At 41.9% G+C, this 16,334-nt stretch overlaps 1 protein-coding gene across 1 annotated transcript; it reads right to left on the minus strand.

Moving 5' to 3' along the window:
• Window positions 1-1,117: 1,117 nt before the first annotated feature.
• On the minus strand, window positions 1,118-15,525 carry nog1 (noggin 1). The gene is made up of 2 exons (XM_043235533.1): window positions 15,499-15,525; window positions 1,118-2,335 (listed from the first exon to the last, which is right to left on the minus strand). Exon 2 carries the CDS (start codon window positions 2,035-2,037, stop codon window positions 1,384-1,386), a length of 654 nt encoding a protein of 217 aa, XP_043091468.1. The 5' UTR covers window positions 2,038-2,335; window positions 15,499-15,525; the 3' UTR covers window positions 1,118-1,383.
• Between the last annotated feature and the right edge of the window lie 809 nt (window positions 15,526-16,334).

The raw sequence follows: 16,334 nt of genomic DNA on the forward strand, positions 1-16,334 counted from the left end.
AATGACGGATCAGGGGGCTTTGAACGTGCTTTAAGAGTCATAACATAACACACGCTCAAAACATATTTAGGAGGTTTATGTTAGAGCTGCATATAAAATTCACAACCATTTAGATTGGATGCATATTTGTCAGTCGTGCATGTCACGGCATTACGGTTTATTATGAACTATTTGCATCTATTAAAATAACAGCATGCACTTATTTACATGCATTACAACTCAATGCATTGCGCAGTAAAATAAACATGACTAGCTGTGGAACGAGCAATAATCATAAGTATTAACGCAGAAATCAGACCTGCATTTTTACTTTTATTTTTAAAGCCGAAGCGCCAAAAGCTCCATGGGCCCCTGAGAGCATCACCAGCGGTTGCCTGGTTACGGGGCCCTTAAGCCAGGTGAGAATATTTCACGGTGCATTAAGAGAATCTCTTTGAAGTTTCTTCACGGGCGTCGCGGAAACAAAGACTTGGGGAAACAAAAAGCCCGAGCGTGCCATTTCTTCTGCTTCTCGCTGATATTTTATTATCTGAATATAAAGAATAAATAACAGTTTCATTTTCATTTACGGGGTGAATCGTCGCTGCGGGGGCAGCTGCGGGACGGTGAAACAAATCCGTAATAGATTTTGAGGTCGTCACATCGGTGCGGAAAACCTTATAAAACATCTCAAACGGCCGCTCTCTGCAATATAAATATGTTAACCGATATTTTCCGCAAATACAGTAGACTCTGGATAATACACATAATACTGGCTTTTTTTTTTACAAGTAGCTAAAATCATTACATGATGGCACGACATATACATACAATACATTCCTACACGTGATAGTGCATAAAAAAATAAACTGCAACACTTCACAATAACTTACATGAACGGCATTAACAGACACGATTATAATACATAATGTATATTATGTACTATTAATCATATTACAATACATTGCGCTCGACAAGTCAGCTAGTACATTCAAACTGTAGCCGATTTTTTATTTACTAAATATAACATACTGTCATATAAGATATATATATATATATATATATATATATATATATATATATATATATATATATATATATATATATGAATTATTGATATATTCATCATTAACTTTGACTTAAATGTAACGTAAAGTGTTACGAAAATACAAAATAAAACATTTTTCATAACTTAAATCCAGAACTTTTTGCATGAGATTGTTTTTCCAGAAACATGCATCAAAGCAGAGTCCCTAAAAACTGAAATCCCAAAATACGCATCGGATCAAACTTTGTACAGCAATACAGCTTCTCATAATTTAAGTCCAGCAATCAGCCCGCGACAGTTTTCATACAGTTTGTGCGCTTTTTTTTTTTTTTTTCCCAGGGGCCGTTCGTGATTGGTCAGTTCGCGCACGAGCACTTGCACTCGGTTATGATGGGATACTGCACGGGTATCCACGCGCACTTCAGCGCGCCTCGTCTCTGCACGCAGCGCCACCGCAGCAGCGTGATGTGCGTGGATTTGGCCGGCTTGCACACCATCCCCTCCGGCACCGAGCAGGAGCGCTTGCTGTAGCAGCTCCCCGCGCGCACGAAGCGCGGCCAGAAGCGAGCGCCGAGGTCGTTCCACGCGTACAGCACCGGGCAAAACGAGTAGGACCAGAGCCACATCTGCAGCCTGCGCTTCAGCTTCTTGCTGGCTTTGCGCTTCTTGCCCCACTGCGCGTCAAAGTCCAGGTTCTTGATGTCTTTGGGCATGGTCCCGGTAGGGTTCTGCTGCTGGAGATCCAGCTCCTCCAGCTCCTCGTTGCCGGTGTAGCGGTCCTGAGGAGGAGCGATGGACAGAAAGCGGCTGTCAAAGTCTCCGAGCGCGCTCCGCAGCTCGGTCTCGTTTAGGTCCCTCTCCCGCGGGTCGTAGACGGGGTCGGGGTCCTCCTTGAGCTCCAGCAGGGGTAAGGTGTCACTCGGGATGGGTCTGAGGAGGTAATAGTGCTGGCACTGAGCGAGGGACACCAGGAGCAGGTACGCGGTCACCAAACACCTCGGGAGATCCATCGCGGGAAAAAAACGCGGGCGAAAATCGCAGAAACTCAACTTTATCCGACGCGGATGCGGAGCTATCCATCCATCTCACTCGCGATGCCGGCGGTCGAATGAGTCGGAGTCGTGCGCAGCATCACGCGTGAAAAGTCCCGCAACGCGACGCGTCAGCGCGAGCCGAAAACTCCGGGAATGCCTCTCTGACGCGCGCGCCTCTCCTATATACACGCGCGGCCCAGTGATGTAATACGGCGGTTCTGGGCTTTTGAATGTGAGTTTGTTTGCAGGAGATTCCCCGACACCTCCTTCAGAGCTAAGAGGAGAGAGAGAGAGAGAGAGAGAGAGAGAGAGGGGGCGTGACTGAAGGCGTGCAGGGGTTTGAAGACGCCTCTGTACGCCTCCTGTAGGCCTCCTCGCGCCACCGGGAGCTCGTGATAGCGCGCACTTTATAACCGGTATCCCAGTTTTGTTTGTTTTTTTTTTTACCAAAATTGGCCAAATTGCTAGATTTTGTTGTGATGAGAAAAAGAAAACTAAACAACAATAATAACAATATTAAGTAATAAAATATAATAAACCATGACCTTATAAAAATATAATTACAAATACATTACAATTTAATGTCAATAATAATCATTTTTACTTGCATTATTACAAAATATTGTAGTGACAAAAGGAAACTTAACTATAATAATACTAATATATATATATATATATATATATATATATATATATATATATATATATATATATATATATAATATAACTGGCATCATGCTTGCTACAACAATACTACTAATAATAATAATAATTAATCTTATGTTATTAAAGTACTTGCATCATTACAACATATTGTAGTGACAAAATAGGAAATCTCGTAATGACGATGTTAATAACTATAATAATACAAAAAAATATATGCCTGACTGGCATAATTAGCATGGTTGCTAAATATTGCAATGATGATGAAAATATTAAGAACAATAATAAGTAAATAAAATCTCAATAAATGTAATATTTGGTCCCACTTCATATTTAAATTAATCATTTGGTACAATGCACTTATTGTGTACACACATTGTACTTATATTTTTAAGAATCCCTATAATTACATCAACATTCATTTCTTTAATTGCATTTTGATTTTCTTGTTAACCCATCCCTTACACCTTAACCTCCCCGTACCACCCGCGTCCTCCTCAACGGCAGCAGAACAGCACGATAAGTCCCTCTAAGCATCCATCCGAGCCCTGTAAGTGAATCACGAGCCATCACTATCTACGCCCTCGAGCGAAGCTCAATTTCCTCAAGATGCTCCAGGAGCACTGAACCTGAAACAAGTCTTCTGAAAGCCTGTTTGAAGAAAAGCAGCTCCTGCTATCTATCTTTCCGCGACTTCAAGGACTTCACAAACACGCGAGCAAGGCGCTCAGGCCGCGGGGAACGGAGCCATAAAACGCTCCGTCCAAATGAATCCAAAACGAACGTCTCCCACCAAGCCAGCGCCGCGGAAGCCCCGAGCTACCGTCAAACGGCCGTTCCTCAAGAATCGTTTAATGGAAGAAGTGAGCCGGCCATAAAGCAGCCGGGAGAGATAAATGCATCTCTGAGCTAACTCACACTTCAGCTGAGGAGACCCGGGAACGGTCCGGGACGCGAGTCACAGGTGTATTTCGGGGGCATTGTCACAACATAAAAGACTCAAAATACACGCAACGGGCTTGGAGGAGTGCAGCCGTAACTCGAAACAGACGAGCGCTCGTCTCTGCTTCTGATTTCAAGCCGATTTTTGGGTTGGCGCTATTTTCGGACGAGATAGCAATCGTCCATCAAGCGCGCTTTTCGACGTGCGTAAAAGAAGCGGAACGGGTCGCGGATGTCACTTCGTGTCGAATTCGAATGCGGAGCGAAATTCTGAAGCCTTTTAATAACCAGCTCACTTCGGCCCACTTAAAAACCTACAAACGTTTTCGCGAAGTGGCAAAAGATCAGCATTTGGCTTCGCTTAACCTCGCAGTCTGTCACATGCGATTCTCTTGATTCTTTCCTGGAGTTTTATCACAGTCAAAATACATAAGCGCTGACGCATCTGCCTGTCATGCTCGGAGTTATCGGAGCGGGGGCCGGCGCTGAGATGTTTTCAATTGAACGATTTCTGCTAATGGTTTTGTCTTTTCCGCCGGTGCTAACGGCAAACACGCGGAAAGGGTCGTGACGGGTTTTCTCGTGTCATGAAACACACCAGACCCCTTCAGTGGCAGAAACCTTACACAAGGCAACCAGAACACAATATTTATACAGAAACGTGATCGAATCTTGCACAACGGCTAAAAAAACGCCGAACGCATCAAAACCCCGTCGAAGGCTCTGAAATGAGAAGAATTCAGGCAATCTCTTGAAACTCTCCTTCAGGCTGTCCGAGATGTGGATGAGTTCGTTTCTTGATCAGAGTCGGCATGAGAGTCCAAACAACTGATAAAAGCGTCGCGATAATCCACACCACCCATCAGTTATTGGCTCACAAATCAAAAAAGCTGCATGTTCGCAAGAAACAAATCCATCGTTGAAACGGTTCGATCTTTAAACTGTCGTTTCTGGCCAAAATACGAGTTCGTAACCTACAGCCTCCAGCGAACAAGTCCGTCTCATATCAAAATCCACCCTCGTTTTAGTTTAGAGATGTTTCCTGCTTGATCGGCGCAGGTTTTTCTCCTGATTTGGACCCGGTGACCTCCTCAGACCCGGTGAGAGGATTCGTCGACGGGCAAGTGACGCGAACGCCACATTTCTCAAAATCAAACGAAGAAACAGACTCGGGCATATCTCGGGCGGCCTGAGGTTGAGAACAGTTTTTATTTTGGGCTTAACTGTTCTTTTAAAGAACCTTTTCGCGTGTAAGAATAACCTTTCCCGCTGGAAAGATTCCGTTTTCAAGAGTTCTGATTTTTAAAGGTTCTTCTTGGAACCAACCCGAGACCCTTCGTTTGAAAAAAAGTAACAGATTCTGCGGCGCTACAGACGCATCTGACATCTGACGGATCACATCTGCCTGCGGCCTCGTTGTCAGCTCAGTTCCCACAATCCTCTCCGTCCGTTAAGGCCACGGACACGCACATGTAAAACTTCCCGCCACGACGCTAGAGCAAATGCCAGGTCGTCAAAGCTCTTTTTGTCCGTAGCTATGGCAAAGCTCCCTCCTTCTGTGCGCGCCTGCTCGATTTCTTCACCTGTCTTATGGCCCAGCAGGTGAAAATCATCGCTTAGTAAAGTAACACACGCGATCTTTCATGTCATCGCTAACCCAAAGCATGAGTAATAGCGATGGTGATCCTTTCGGTTTAGCGCGCACCGCTAATGAGAGGTTTGCGCTGATTCCTGTGGCTTGTTCGCACAATCTATCTCCTCAATTACAGTTTCCACAGCCATGTTTAACTGAGGCCACGTTTCTGAACACAAACCTCAGTGTTTAAGATGTACAGTTTGGTGGTGGTGGTTTTGGGAGGGGTTTTTCAACACCCCTATTATGCCATCTTTAAGGCTGCTGATATCGTTTCGGGAGTCTCCTACAATAGGTTTACGCGCACGCTTCCGTCTCAAAGTACGCGTTTAACATCACCTCATTTCCCAGCGGTTGTCGAACGATTCGTTCGAAGCAGTTCTAAGATTCAGTGTCTCCCTTTTGTGAGCGTGCTCTATTCTGATTGGTCAGCCTGTCGTGATCGGTCTACTGAAAATGATCAATGATTTATCGTACTTACAGACTGGTTCAGATAAACTGTGTGCTGAAGCATCTTTGAAGAGCAGGAGTTTTGTGAATCCCGCGCTGAACTCCCCGAGATTAGAAGAGGAGTGAAATGACGTGTTTGTGGAAGGGGCCAAGTCTTTTACGGCCGGCCAGTGTAAAACAGAAGGGGATTATGGAAATGTGTTACTAGGAAACGGCAAATCTGATCCAAAAACGCTTCTAAATTATCCGACATACTGGATAACCTGGACGTTTTTGTTCTCAAAATTGACTCTTAGCAAAAACACGCCTCCTTAGTTACCGTTGCTACGTCCGACAAGCCATGTCATTGAATTTTTTGCAGGAAATCATTCGAACAAAAATAAACTAAATACTATAAATAGTAATAATAACAATAATAATAATTATTAACACGTATAACTATTGCGGATTATTATTAATAATTCATAATTTGTGTTTTTTTATGTTCTCGTTTACTTTTTTAATGAGAAATATGATTGTACATTTTTTTTTTCATTCATTAATTTTTATAGTGTGATTTTTTGTATTAAATCTAACATAACTGTAACGATATAAAGGTTAAAATACATTAACAATTCACGCAATTTTAGTCATTTAACCAAAGCATCCGTATTATTTGTATTATTAGTCAATGAGATGAGCTGTTACTTACTAAAACATGCACGATTTTCAGACACGCACACAAAAAATCCCAGCGATTTACACTGAAAGAGGGATTTAAAAAACGGCCAGCGAAAACAGCCCCATCTGATCAGCACCTTAAACCACCGGGGGAATGTTTTGGGTTTTGCTATAAAATAAAACCATCCAAGGCATTTAAGAGGCCCGTCTTCTCGTGTTCCCATGAGGCTCGGAGACAGCAGCGTTCTCACACAGCGATCCTCTCTCTGCCTATAAACTCTCATTTAAACACACGCTGTGTCAAAACAAGCTAATTAACCGAATCACACTTTCAGCCTCTGCATGCTGTGGAGGCATTACAGCGTTTAAAGGCCGTTTCACGAGCCATTATTAGAAAGAGAGAACAGCGTGTTTAACATCTACTGTGTGCCGCTTTCTCGTGTGCACAAACTCTGCCGCACTTTGAGTCTACATGCAATGGAAAATACTGGCATCAGACGTCTGCGCTGCTGGTGTTATATCATCTCGGCCTCCATGCACAAATATACAATACGTCTGTGGAAACTCTCAAACCCTGTCCGTTCGATTGAGCGCCTCAATACGGTTTCAAGCCAGTCTGATGCGCAATTCAAAGTTTAGCAACCGCAAAACGAGCATTTCTGAGAAAGAACTGATTTTTAAGTATTTGAAAGATATTTAGTATCTGGATGAACAACATTTCACACAAAAAAAATATCAGCATTTAATTAGAATATATATCATATGTTATTAAATTATATAATCCTATACCAAGTTTACATTTTTGTGGACGGTTTTTTGAACTTACAAAGGCTTTATTTATGTGTTATTATTATAATATTAATATTATAACAATATTAAATATTATTAGAATTTAAAAGAACTGCTTCTTCGATCCTATAAAAGTCACACTAATATACTGGTTTGCATATTAGAATTAAATAGTAAAAAAAATATTTTTTTTATTAGAAATAGAAATCTTTCGTAACGTAAACGTCTTTACTCTCACTATATAAAAATTAAACAGTTGATTTAAATTTCATTTCTTTTGAAAAGGTCTTTACGAAGTAAAAATAGTAGCGTGTAAAAATAGCTACGTGAACTATTCATTAAACAATTGATGAATAATCGTTGAACTGATTCATTCGGTCAATGTGCTTTGAGGTATCTGTTGCACATTGTTCTATTAATGCCGCGTCTTCGAATCGCTTTCCTGTAATTGTACGCCGCGATTGGTGGCTTCACCTGTCCGTCAGTCTAAATGGGCGGTTCCTGTCCGCAGCGCCGACTGGACTTCACAGTGATAGTCAAGAGACTTGATTCTAGTATCAGACTAATATCCGAGCGGCGCTGGAGCTGCCAGGGTTTGAATAATGTCCGTATGTTTCTGACTCTCGCAGTTTCTCCGTCCCAAAAACACATGACATCAGCCGTTATTTCTGTCCGCCGCGCCATCAATGTGCCTTTCAGTTCAGGTGAGAGCAGAAATCTCCTGACGGGACATTCTGACAGGTGAATCACACACCACACACACACACACACGCTGATGCAACCTGCTCACAGTTAAATAGCTCTTTCTTAGCTCTGAAAATAAACAGAAGGCGGTTTGATGGATGGCGGCCGCATGTGTCGATGCCCTGTGCGTGTTTAATGAAGCGAGAGGCGCTCATACCGAGATAGATGAAGACCCTCGTCTCAGAGGACGAGCGGCGGTCTGGACCTGCAGAGCCAAGAACTTCCACTCAACTCTACTTCGACGGTCCCATAACGGCCGAGATGCTTCTCCGCCCGAACGGCTTTCTCGCCAGCGAATGCTCCGAAGTGAACGGGTGCCGTCAGAATGAGAGTAAAGCGCAGCACTCCGGTCCATCAGTTGAGGCGAAAAGCCGCGCGTTTGTGAGAAACTAATTCATTAAGACGCCTCCACTCACTGCTTCCAGCTAAAACACGAGTCCTCGATCCATAACGGCGCTTTCTCCGATGAAAAAGTCATCTCGTCTGAATCAGGGGAGTGCACGGATCAAACACTGTCTGCGAGAGAGAGCAGCCGAAAAAAAGAGCTAGATAAATACGTGAGTGGTATACAAGGATATAACGGGAGATCACGAAGATCAGGAAGAGTTATCACGGGTTATGGGTGCATATGTTGGCCAAAAGCAACAGTTTAGAGATTAAAACTCTTAAACAATGATGTTTCGTAGTGGTGTGAATTACTGGCTCTCATTCTGACGGCACCCATTCACTGCAGGACATCCGTTGATGATGAGCAAGTGATAACATGGTTGCACTTTCTAAATCTGGGAATAAACAGAAATATATCAAAGCTAAAAATGTGAGGAAAAACTCAGGGAACCACAGCATCTGCCCAATTTTAACGATCTAAGCGCATTTCCAAATTTACTTTTGCTAGTATAATGATGGGGAAGCGGTTGGCGCTCCCGTCTTAACAAGTAATGGGTGTGTTTTGGGGCATAACGTGCAATAAATCAATCAGAGTCTCATCAATTTTCAATTCGCCAACAATGCCCCTGAAACACCTCTTTTTTCAGACCAGAACGCCCATGGCCGCACAAATACATTTGCTGTTTAAACAACACGATGCAGGACGGGAAAATAAAAACTAGCAGCACTGCATTGCTTTATATTTATATTTATTTATTTTAGTATGTTAAGTTAAAAAATTGAAGAAATTTAATTGTTGCCTTGGCCAATATATGAGCAATATCACACTTGTATATGTGCGATATGGCTGTATTTATTGTATTTATATGCCGTAGGTAATGACAGAATGCTGATATTTCACCATATCTCATGTCTACGAGTGGGATATTGCATTTATACAATATGCATTAGTACAACAGCCCAAGCCTCTGTTACTAACTCGAAATAGCATGTTAGAACTAGTAACGAAGGAAGATGCTTTATTAAAACTTACTAGTAGAAGTATTATAGAGTTTTCGACTGAGCGAGTGCGATTAACTCCAGCATACGTTCTTCAGCTCCATCTCATATTCACAATAAAACAATGGACTGAATGTCCAGCAGACACTAAGCTACTACTTTCCTTTCATTAGGTTCTGCACTTTCAGTTAACATTTATTTTATTTATTTATTACTTTTTTTTTACTCAAATAGGTTTGCTACGGTTTATTTTCAATTAACAGCAAAAATGTCACAAATTCAATCACCTTTCAAACAATTCAAACAAACAAAACAGCTGAAACCGGGCCTAAGCTGGTTGGCTGGTCTTAGCTGATTAAAGCTGAAAGTAGCTGGTTTTAGCTGGTCTCCCAGCTAAGCTAAGCTGGTCAAGATGGTTTTAGCTGGTCTCCTAGCTAAGCTAAGATGATCAAGATGGTTTTAGCTGGTCTCCCAGCTAGGCTAAGCTGGTCAAGATGGTTTTAACTGGTCTCCCAGCTAGGCTAAACCGGTCAAGCTGGTTTTAGATGGTCTCCCAGCTAGGCTAAGCTGGTCAAGATGGTTTTAGCTGGTCTCCCAGCTAGGCTAAGCTGGTCAAGATGGTTTTAGCTGGTTGTTCCAGCTGGTCTCCCAGCCTGACAGTAGTTTAAAAAAAAAAACTCGCTGGCCGACTATGACCAGGCTGGACGACCAGCTATAACCAGCAACTTTTAGGCTGATTTTAGTTTCAGCTGAGGTTGCCTAAGAAGGTCGCTCCCTTTGTAGACAGCAGACCAGTTAGCTCTCTAACCCATCAGTCACCGGCCAATTTTACTCCACGGTCTATAATACAGCCGGATTAAATGCAGGCTGGATTAATCTAGGGCCTGATATTTGTAAACACGGTCCAGAATCCACTCCGTCAGACATTTTACACCGGCCTTGGTTTATTCAATTAGCGCTATTTATTTTCGCAGCGAAATTCCCCAGTAGCACCGGCTTAGACAAACACAAGCCGTAATTTCTCCGCGCTTGTTTTTCTTAGAAAATAATTAGCGCCATAACGACTTGTTTGTCGAGCGTGTTTTCGCAAGGCTGACGTGTCCTTTTCTGATACACGCACGCGTGCGGACACACTGCGGAGACGCACGCTACATGTTTATACGCAATAATAAATGTATATATTTACGTATGTGTTTCTCGGTGGGAGGCAGGGCTTCGGAAAAACAGAAGCCGCTCTCCGTCTCTCTCCCCCACCGCGAAAAGCTAAATAAGGCTCTTTATACAGGTAGCCCTGCGCTATAGTTAGCGCGCGTCTGGCGCGGCGCCTGATGATGACATCAGCGGTGTTGACCGCCGTGTGGATGAGTGATGACCACTGTCTGTACATGCGCGCGCGCGTGTGTTTTCTGCCGGCCAACAACGCGGCGGCTGTGTGAGGCGATGCGGTAATGAGGCCGAGTCTGTCACTCTGGTAGGACGCAGATCTCTGTCACCTGCCCCGCTGCAGGTACCGCGGCCAGTGCTGAGCCAACGCTTGGCCCGCGAAGAGCCCCCCGCTGACTCCGGGTTCCCCCTTTCCATCGCCTGTCTAAAAGACTCGAGACAGTCAGCACTTTCCTTAAATAAACTACACTTCATGTCCTGTGACTCTGAGGCGCAAATCCCAAACAAGCTACTACACGTTGTTAGCATAAAATAAAAACACATCAAATGTCGGTTTCTCATTCCCCGTCTTCTCAATGTTTCTGTTTCATTTACACCAAATCTTCAAGCACGTTAATGCTTTATAGAATAGAAGTTACATAGACATTAGGGCCGTCGCTATAACGAGTACCGAGCATATTGACGAGCATATCCGCCTCAACCACGCTATTTTCACGGTTTGTTTCTCCCGTCTAGTTTTAGGCTTTGTGCGTCTGTAGGCTGCTGGATATTAGCAATGAAAACATATCGTGCGCCATGTCGGCTCAGTAGATTTCCACTTAACAAGGCTAAACAGACAGCGAATGAGAGAGATCGACTAATCTCGAGCGATTACCCGCGCCTCTCCTCCTCATTTATATTGGTGAAAGTCATGTTTTGCCATCGCCGCATTGCTGGTCAGCTGAGCCCCTCGAAGTCAAAATGATTTTAAACAGAGTATTTCATTGCATGCTTAACGTCTCATTCAAAGAGTGTCTTGTCGACAACATATATGGGCTAAAAGTAGACTAACAAGTTTATGTTTTGTTATGTAGACTATTATTCTCTTCTGTTTAGTTCACTTACTGTTTCAACGTGATACTGTTTCCATTACAACACCTAATATTATTAGGCTTCGTCCGATTGGATGTGCATATATATATAAATATATAAATCGACAAATCAGTTTTGAAAATAACCAATATCAATAATCATAAAAATGCACCTGTAATCGACCAACCCCTAATATATAATGCCTGCCACTGGTCTCAAAAAAAGTGCATAAGGGACAAGGCCGAAGACCTTTGATGGATGTCCATGGTCTTTAAATTCCCAAAAGACACTACATTACTTATTGACATGATTCGGTCATTGACATTACTAAATGGGCCCAGGAATACTTCCAGAAACCAGATGCCAACCAAAGCTCTATCAAGCAGAAAGGAGGTCACACGTGAACGAGGTCCAGTGTATTTCAGTAGGACAATGAAAAACCACAAAACAGCCTGGGAATGCCTGTGTGAAATGACGTGATTAACATTACGAAATTATGTGTTCATCTGTAGTCGATGCAGTATTGAAATGCTCAGAAAACACTTGAAATGTAAAATGGTCAAATGTTGCGTGGCCTCTCAATTTTCTACGTAATTATAAAAAAGAGTTAATAAATCGTGAATAATTTAATGGTATTGTGTGAATAATATGCAATCATGCAATCAATAACAAAATAACCATATAGTGCGTATTATAGCATTTTAAAAAGTAATTTAATATAATTACAAGTACTTCATTTTTGGAATCTGGTTATGTGACCCAACTCTGTATATATTGTGCATACTCTATAATGAGTCTAAAATATAAATCAGCTAAAAAAAACATAAATATACAGTTACGTTATAAGATGTCTAACAGACTGTCAGACCTAAGAATGCTCTCGTTTCCCCAGGAAATGCAGTGAACCTACAGAATTTGCATGCTATCGTAAGTGATTTTGGGAAGATAGCATCTACGAAAACCGCTGAAACACCCAAACAGCTGTATGAGTATTTCAGTTCTGTACTACACCGCTGCTGCGGTGTGGACGTGACAAACCAGAGCATTTAAAATTCTATCGCAGTGGTGCGTCTGCCACAGAAATACACTAGAGTACGAGAGGAGCGAGAAAGAGAGGAGAAGAGGAGCACGGCGTCTGTGTAAAGGGTTAACTGTAGACAGTAAGTGACTCCAGATGTGCTGTTATTATTAATACACCAGCCTGATGAATAGGAAGGTAAAATTTCAGGCGCCAGCCAGGGAGGCCCCGCGCGCTCACCCTGCCACCCAGCCACTGCTAACCCACCTAGAGAACGCTCGCTCGCTCAGACTGACAGACAGAGGCACGGACGCTTCAATCGCTGCTTTAATTACACCAAACCAGCCCAAACAGCTCTCTCACTCGTACTTCAGGCAGGACGGGGAGATCCGGGTTTCAGACAAATTGCATTGTTCCAGCAATTTAAATTTATTGCACCATTTGCTATGCTAACAACAGACATTTAATTAGTTCACTTACACACACACACACACACACACACACACACACACACACACGCACGCACGCACGCACGCACACGTTTATCTAAGGGAGAACAGACTTTTACTGTTTTTATATAGAGCTAATTATTACTACAGACTAACCCTAGACTTAAAACACAACAAAAAGAAACATTATTTAATAATAATGAGTCATTTTTACTTTCAAGGTCCCCGCCAAAGGGTGCGTTTGCCAAACAATACAGCACGGCGCTATAATGACACCAAGGTTATGGGTTCGATTCCCAGGGAACGCAAGAATGCAGCACAAGTCATTTTGGATGACTTTGGATAAAAGCTTCTTGCAGATGCATGAATTGAATCACCCAGATTAGATACAGTAATATTTGTGTTTTTGGGGGGGGTTTGTTTGTATACACTGATTTTTTTTTTTAAAATTGAGTACATTTCACAAATTATATCAGTACCTAAACTTAAACCAGTGTTATTTTACTCTTATTGAGATAATATCATAGGTTTTAATCAATATTTTGAATTAGTTTTTTCCCCTACATTTGATTTTTGGTTAATATTTGAGCCATTTTGTTGTGTATGTTTGCATTTTTTCGTCTACATAGTTTTTGTTCATTTTTATTTAAGTTTTAGTCATTTTAGTACATCAGGTCAAACTAAACTTAAAAGAGAATCTGCATACGTTTTTTAATTCATTTATTTGAATTTAGTTTTAGCTAACGATAATGACCCTCTCTTAAGGTAACGAGAAAACCCAAACCCAAAAATCTTCCTTTTTTTGCACAAAATTTGATGTCTTTTACAGATCTCAAAGTAGTTAGTACAAGGTCGTGTTTATCATGGTGTAGCATCTTCTTCTTCTTCTTTTCAAGACGTCTGGGCATCGGTGTTAAGAGTTTCAGGAGTTTTGTTTGTTGGAATTTGGTCCCATTCTTGCCTGATATATGTTTCCAGCTGCTGAAGAGTTTGTGGTCATCTTTGACATATTTTTCATTTAATAACGCACCAAATGTTCTCCTATAGGTGAAAGATCTGGACTGCAGGCAGGTCAATTCAGCACCGTACTCTTATACCACGAAGCCACGCTGTTGTAATAGCTGCAGTATGTGGTTTTGCATTGTCCTGCTGAAATACGCAAGACCTTCCCTGAAACAGACGTCATCTGGAGGAAAGCATATGTTGCTGTAAAACATTTATATACCTCTCAGCATTCATAGTGCCTTCCAAAACATTCAGGCTCCCCATATCGTATGCACTTAGGCACCCTCAAACCATAAGAGATATTGGCTTTTGAACCGAATGCTAATGACACGCAGAAAGATCTCCTCCGCCTGAAGAACCCAACATTCTCGATTTCCAACAAGATTCATCTAACCAAGTCCATTTTAAATAAGCCTTGGCCCACAGGACACAACAGGCGCTTCTGGATCATGTTCACGTATGGCTTTCTTTTTGCGTGACAGAGCTTTAGTTGGTGTCTGCAGATGGCACAGTGGATTGTGTTTACCGACAGTGGTTTCTGGAAGTATTCCTGGGCCCATTTAGTAATATCAATGACTGAATCCTTCTGATGAGTGATGCAGTGGCATCCAACAAAGGTCTTCGGCCTTGTCCCTTACACACAGATCTCTGAATCTTTTGCTGATGGTATTCACCGTAGATGATGAGATTTGCAGAGCCTTTGCAATTCGTTTTTAAAGTATCACACAATCTTTTTACACACTCTTTCACAGATTGGAGAGCTTCTGCCCATCTTTACTTCCGAGAGACTCTGCCTCTCTGAGGCGTCCGTTTTTATAGCTAATGCTGTTACAGACCTGATGTCAATGAACTTAATTGGTTGCTAGATGTTCTCCCAGCTGAATCTTTTAAAATGCTTTTTCGAGCAGCTTTTTTGAGACCTGTAGCCGACATCAAATTTGAAATGAGCTCATTTGGTGGATAAAAATGTCAAATTTACTGGTTTAAACACGTTATGTTCCCTACATTCTACTTTAAAAAAACATATTGTGATTTGAAAGTCTTAATTTCGGTGTAATTAAATATGGCAGTCATTCAGTGCTGTATATATCAGTATATTCAAAAGCATTTCCATCAACTTTACAAGCGCTCTACATTACAGGTTTACATGTTACTGTGCCCTATGAAGCTCCAGGCCATTTACTTTAACTCTAATCAATAAAGCAGCCCCTCGTTTTAACAGATTTTACTTAAAAAGTAAATCTGATCTGTTTCAACTGAAAGACACTTGCGCTGGTTAATCTTAAAATATATCAATGCCTTTGTTTTGTCTCAAGATGGACACCAGTAATGTTATTTATTTATTAACCATACATTTATTAAAATATCCTAATTGAACAATGGCTTACTCCCGGCTTAGTCTAAGCCCTGTCAGAGAAACCAGGCCTAAACGTGTTGTTCGTTTATAGATCATTGCTACATACCTTTAAGCATGTTTTGACCAAGAAGATTGTTCTGTCACTCGATCTGAAATAGAAAAAAGAAATGTTAATGTCTGCTTATAGTGCTGAGAACGCAGTGCATACTTTAAGAAACGCTTTTGTTTGTGTGCATTAAGCAGGGCTGAGGTTGAATATAAAGCATTGAATGAGCTTAAAGGTTCCTCCGGGCGTCTCTGAGCTGAAGTGTGTGTGTGTGTGTGTGTTTGGTTTAGGTTCTGGTAATTGAGCAAGACCACAATAACAGAGTAGCGCATGTTTGATAAGGGTCAAGTTCCTAGAAAACAGAGGCTCTCTCTTTCACGTCTGTCTGTCTCTCTCTCTCTGCAGACACACATTACCATATAAAGAGAAGCAGAAGAGGACAGTTTATGTGTGTGTGTGTGTGTGTGTGTGTGTGTGTGGTGGTCCACAGGAGTGCAGGGGTACTGGGGGACATACATGTAACTCAAAAACGCCCCATCTGAGAAGACAAGAGGAATGCAGAAAAGAAAAATCAGAAGCAGAAAAAGGGAGACGGGAAAGAAACTTCACAAAAGAGCCAATTAACAGCTTATTTACTTCTTCAAGAAATGAAATGGGCCTCGCTTTGCTCGCTTGAGTAATCTCACATGCGTCTGCTATGGAGTTTTAGAACAGATCTCAGCTATGTCAAACTGTGCTGAGTGGTTTTAATATGCCTTATGAGAAATGAAAAGTCAATAGTTGAATATAGTAAGAATACAATGAACATGAAAATGGAAGTAATGTGATGTTTCTGATTTTTTTTCTGGCTCACGTGTGGGAGATGTTTAGGTATAATTGAGAGAGAAAGTGGAAAT

Source organism: Puntigrus tetrazona, chromosome 3 (genome assembly GCF_018831695.1).
Source record: "Puntigrus tetrazona isolate hp1 chromosome 3, ASM1883169v1, whole genome shotgun sequence".
NCBI lineage: Eukaryota > Metazoa > Chordata > Actinopteri > Cypriniformes > Cyprinidae > Puntigrus > Puntigrus tetrazona.

Coding starts and splice junctions, on each gene's coding strand:
- nog1 (XM_043235533.1), bottom strand. CDS start 2,037: ATGGATCTCCCGAGGTGTTTGGTGACCGCGTACCTGCTCCTGGTGTCC.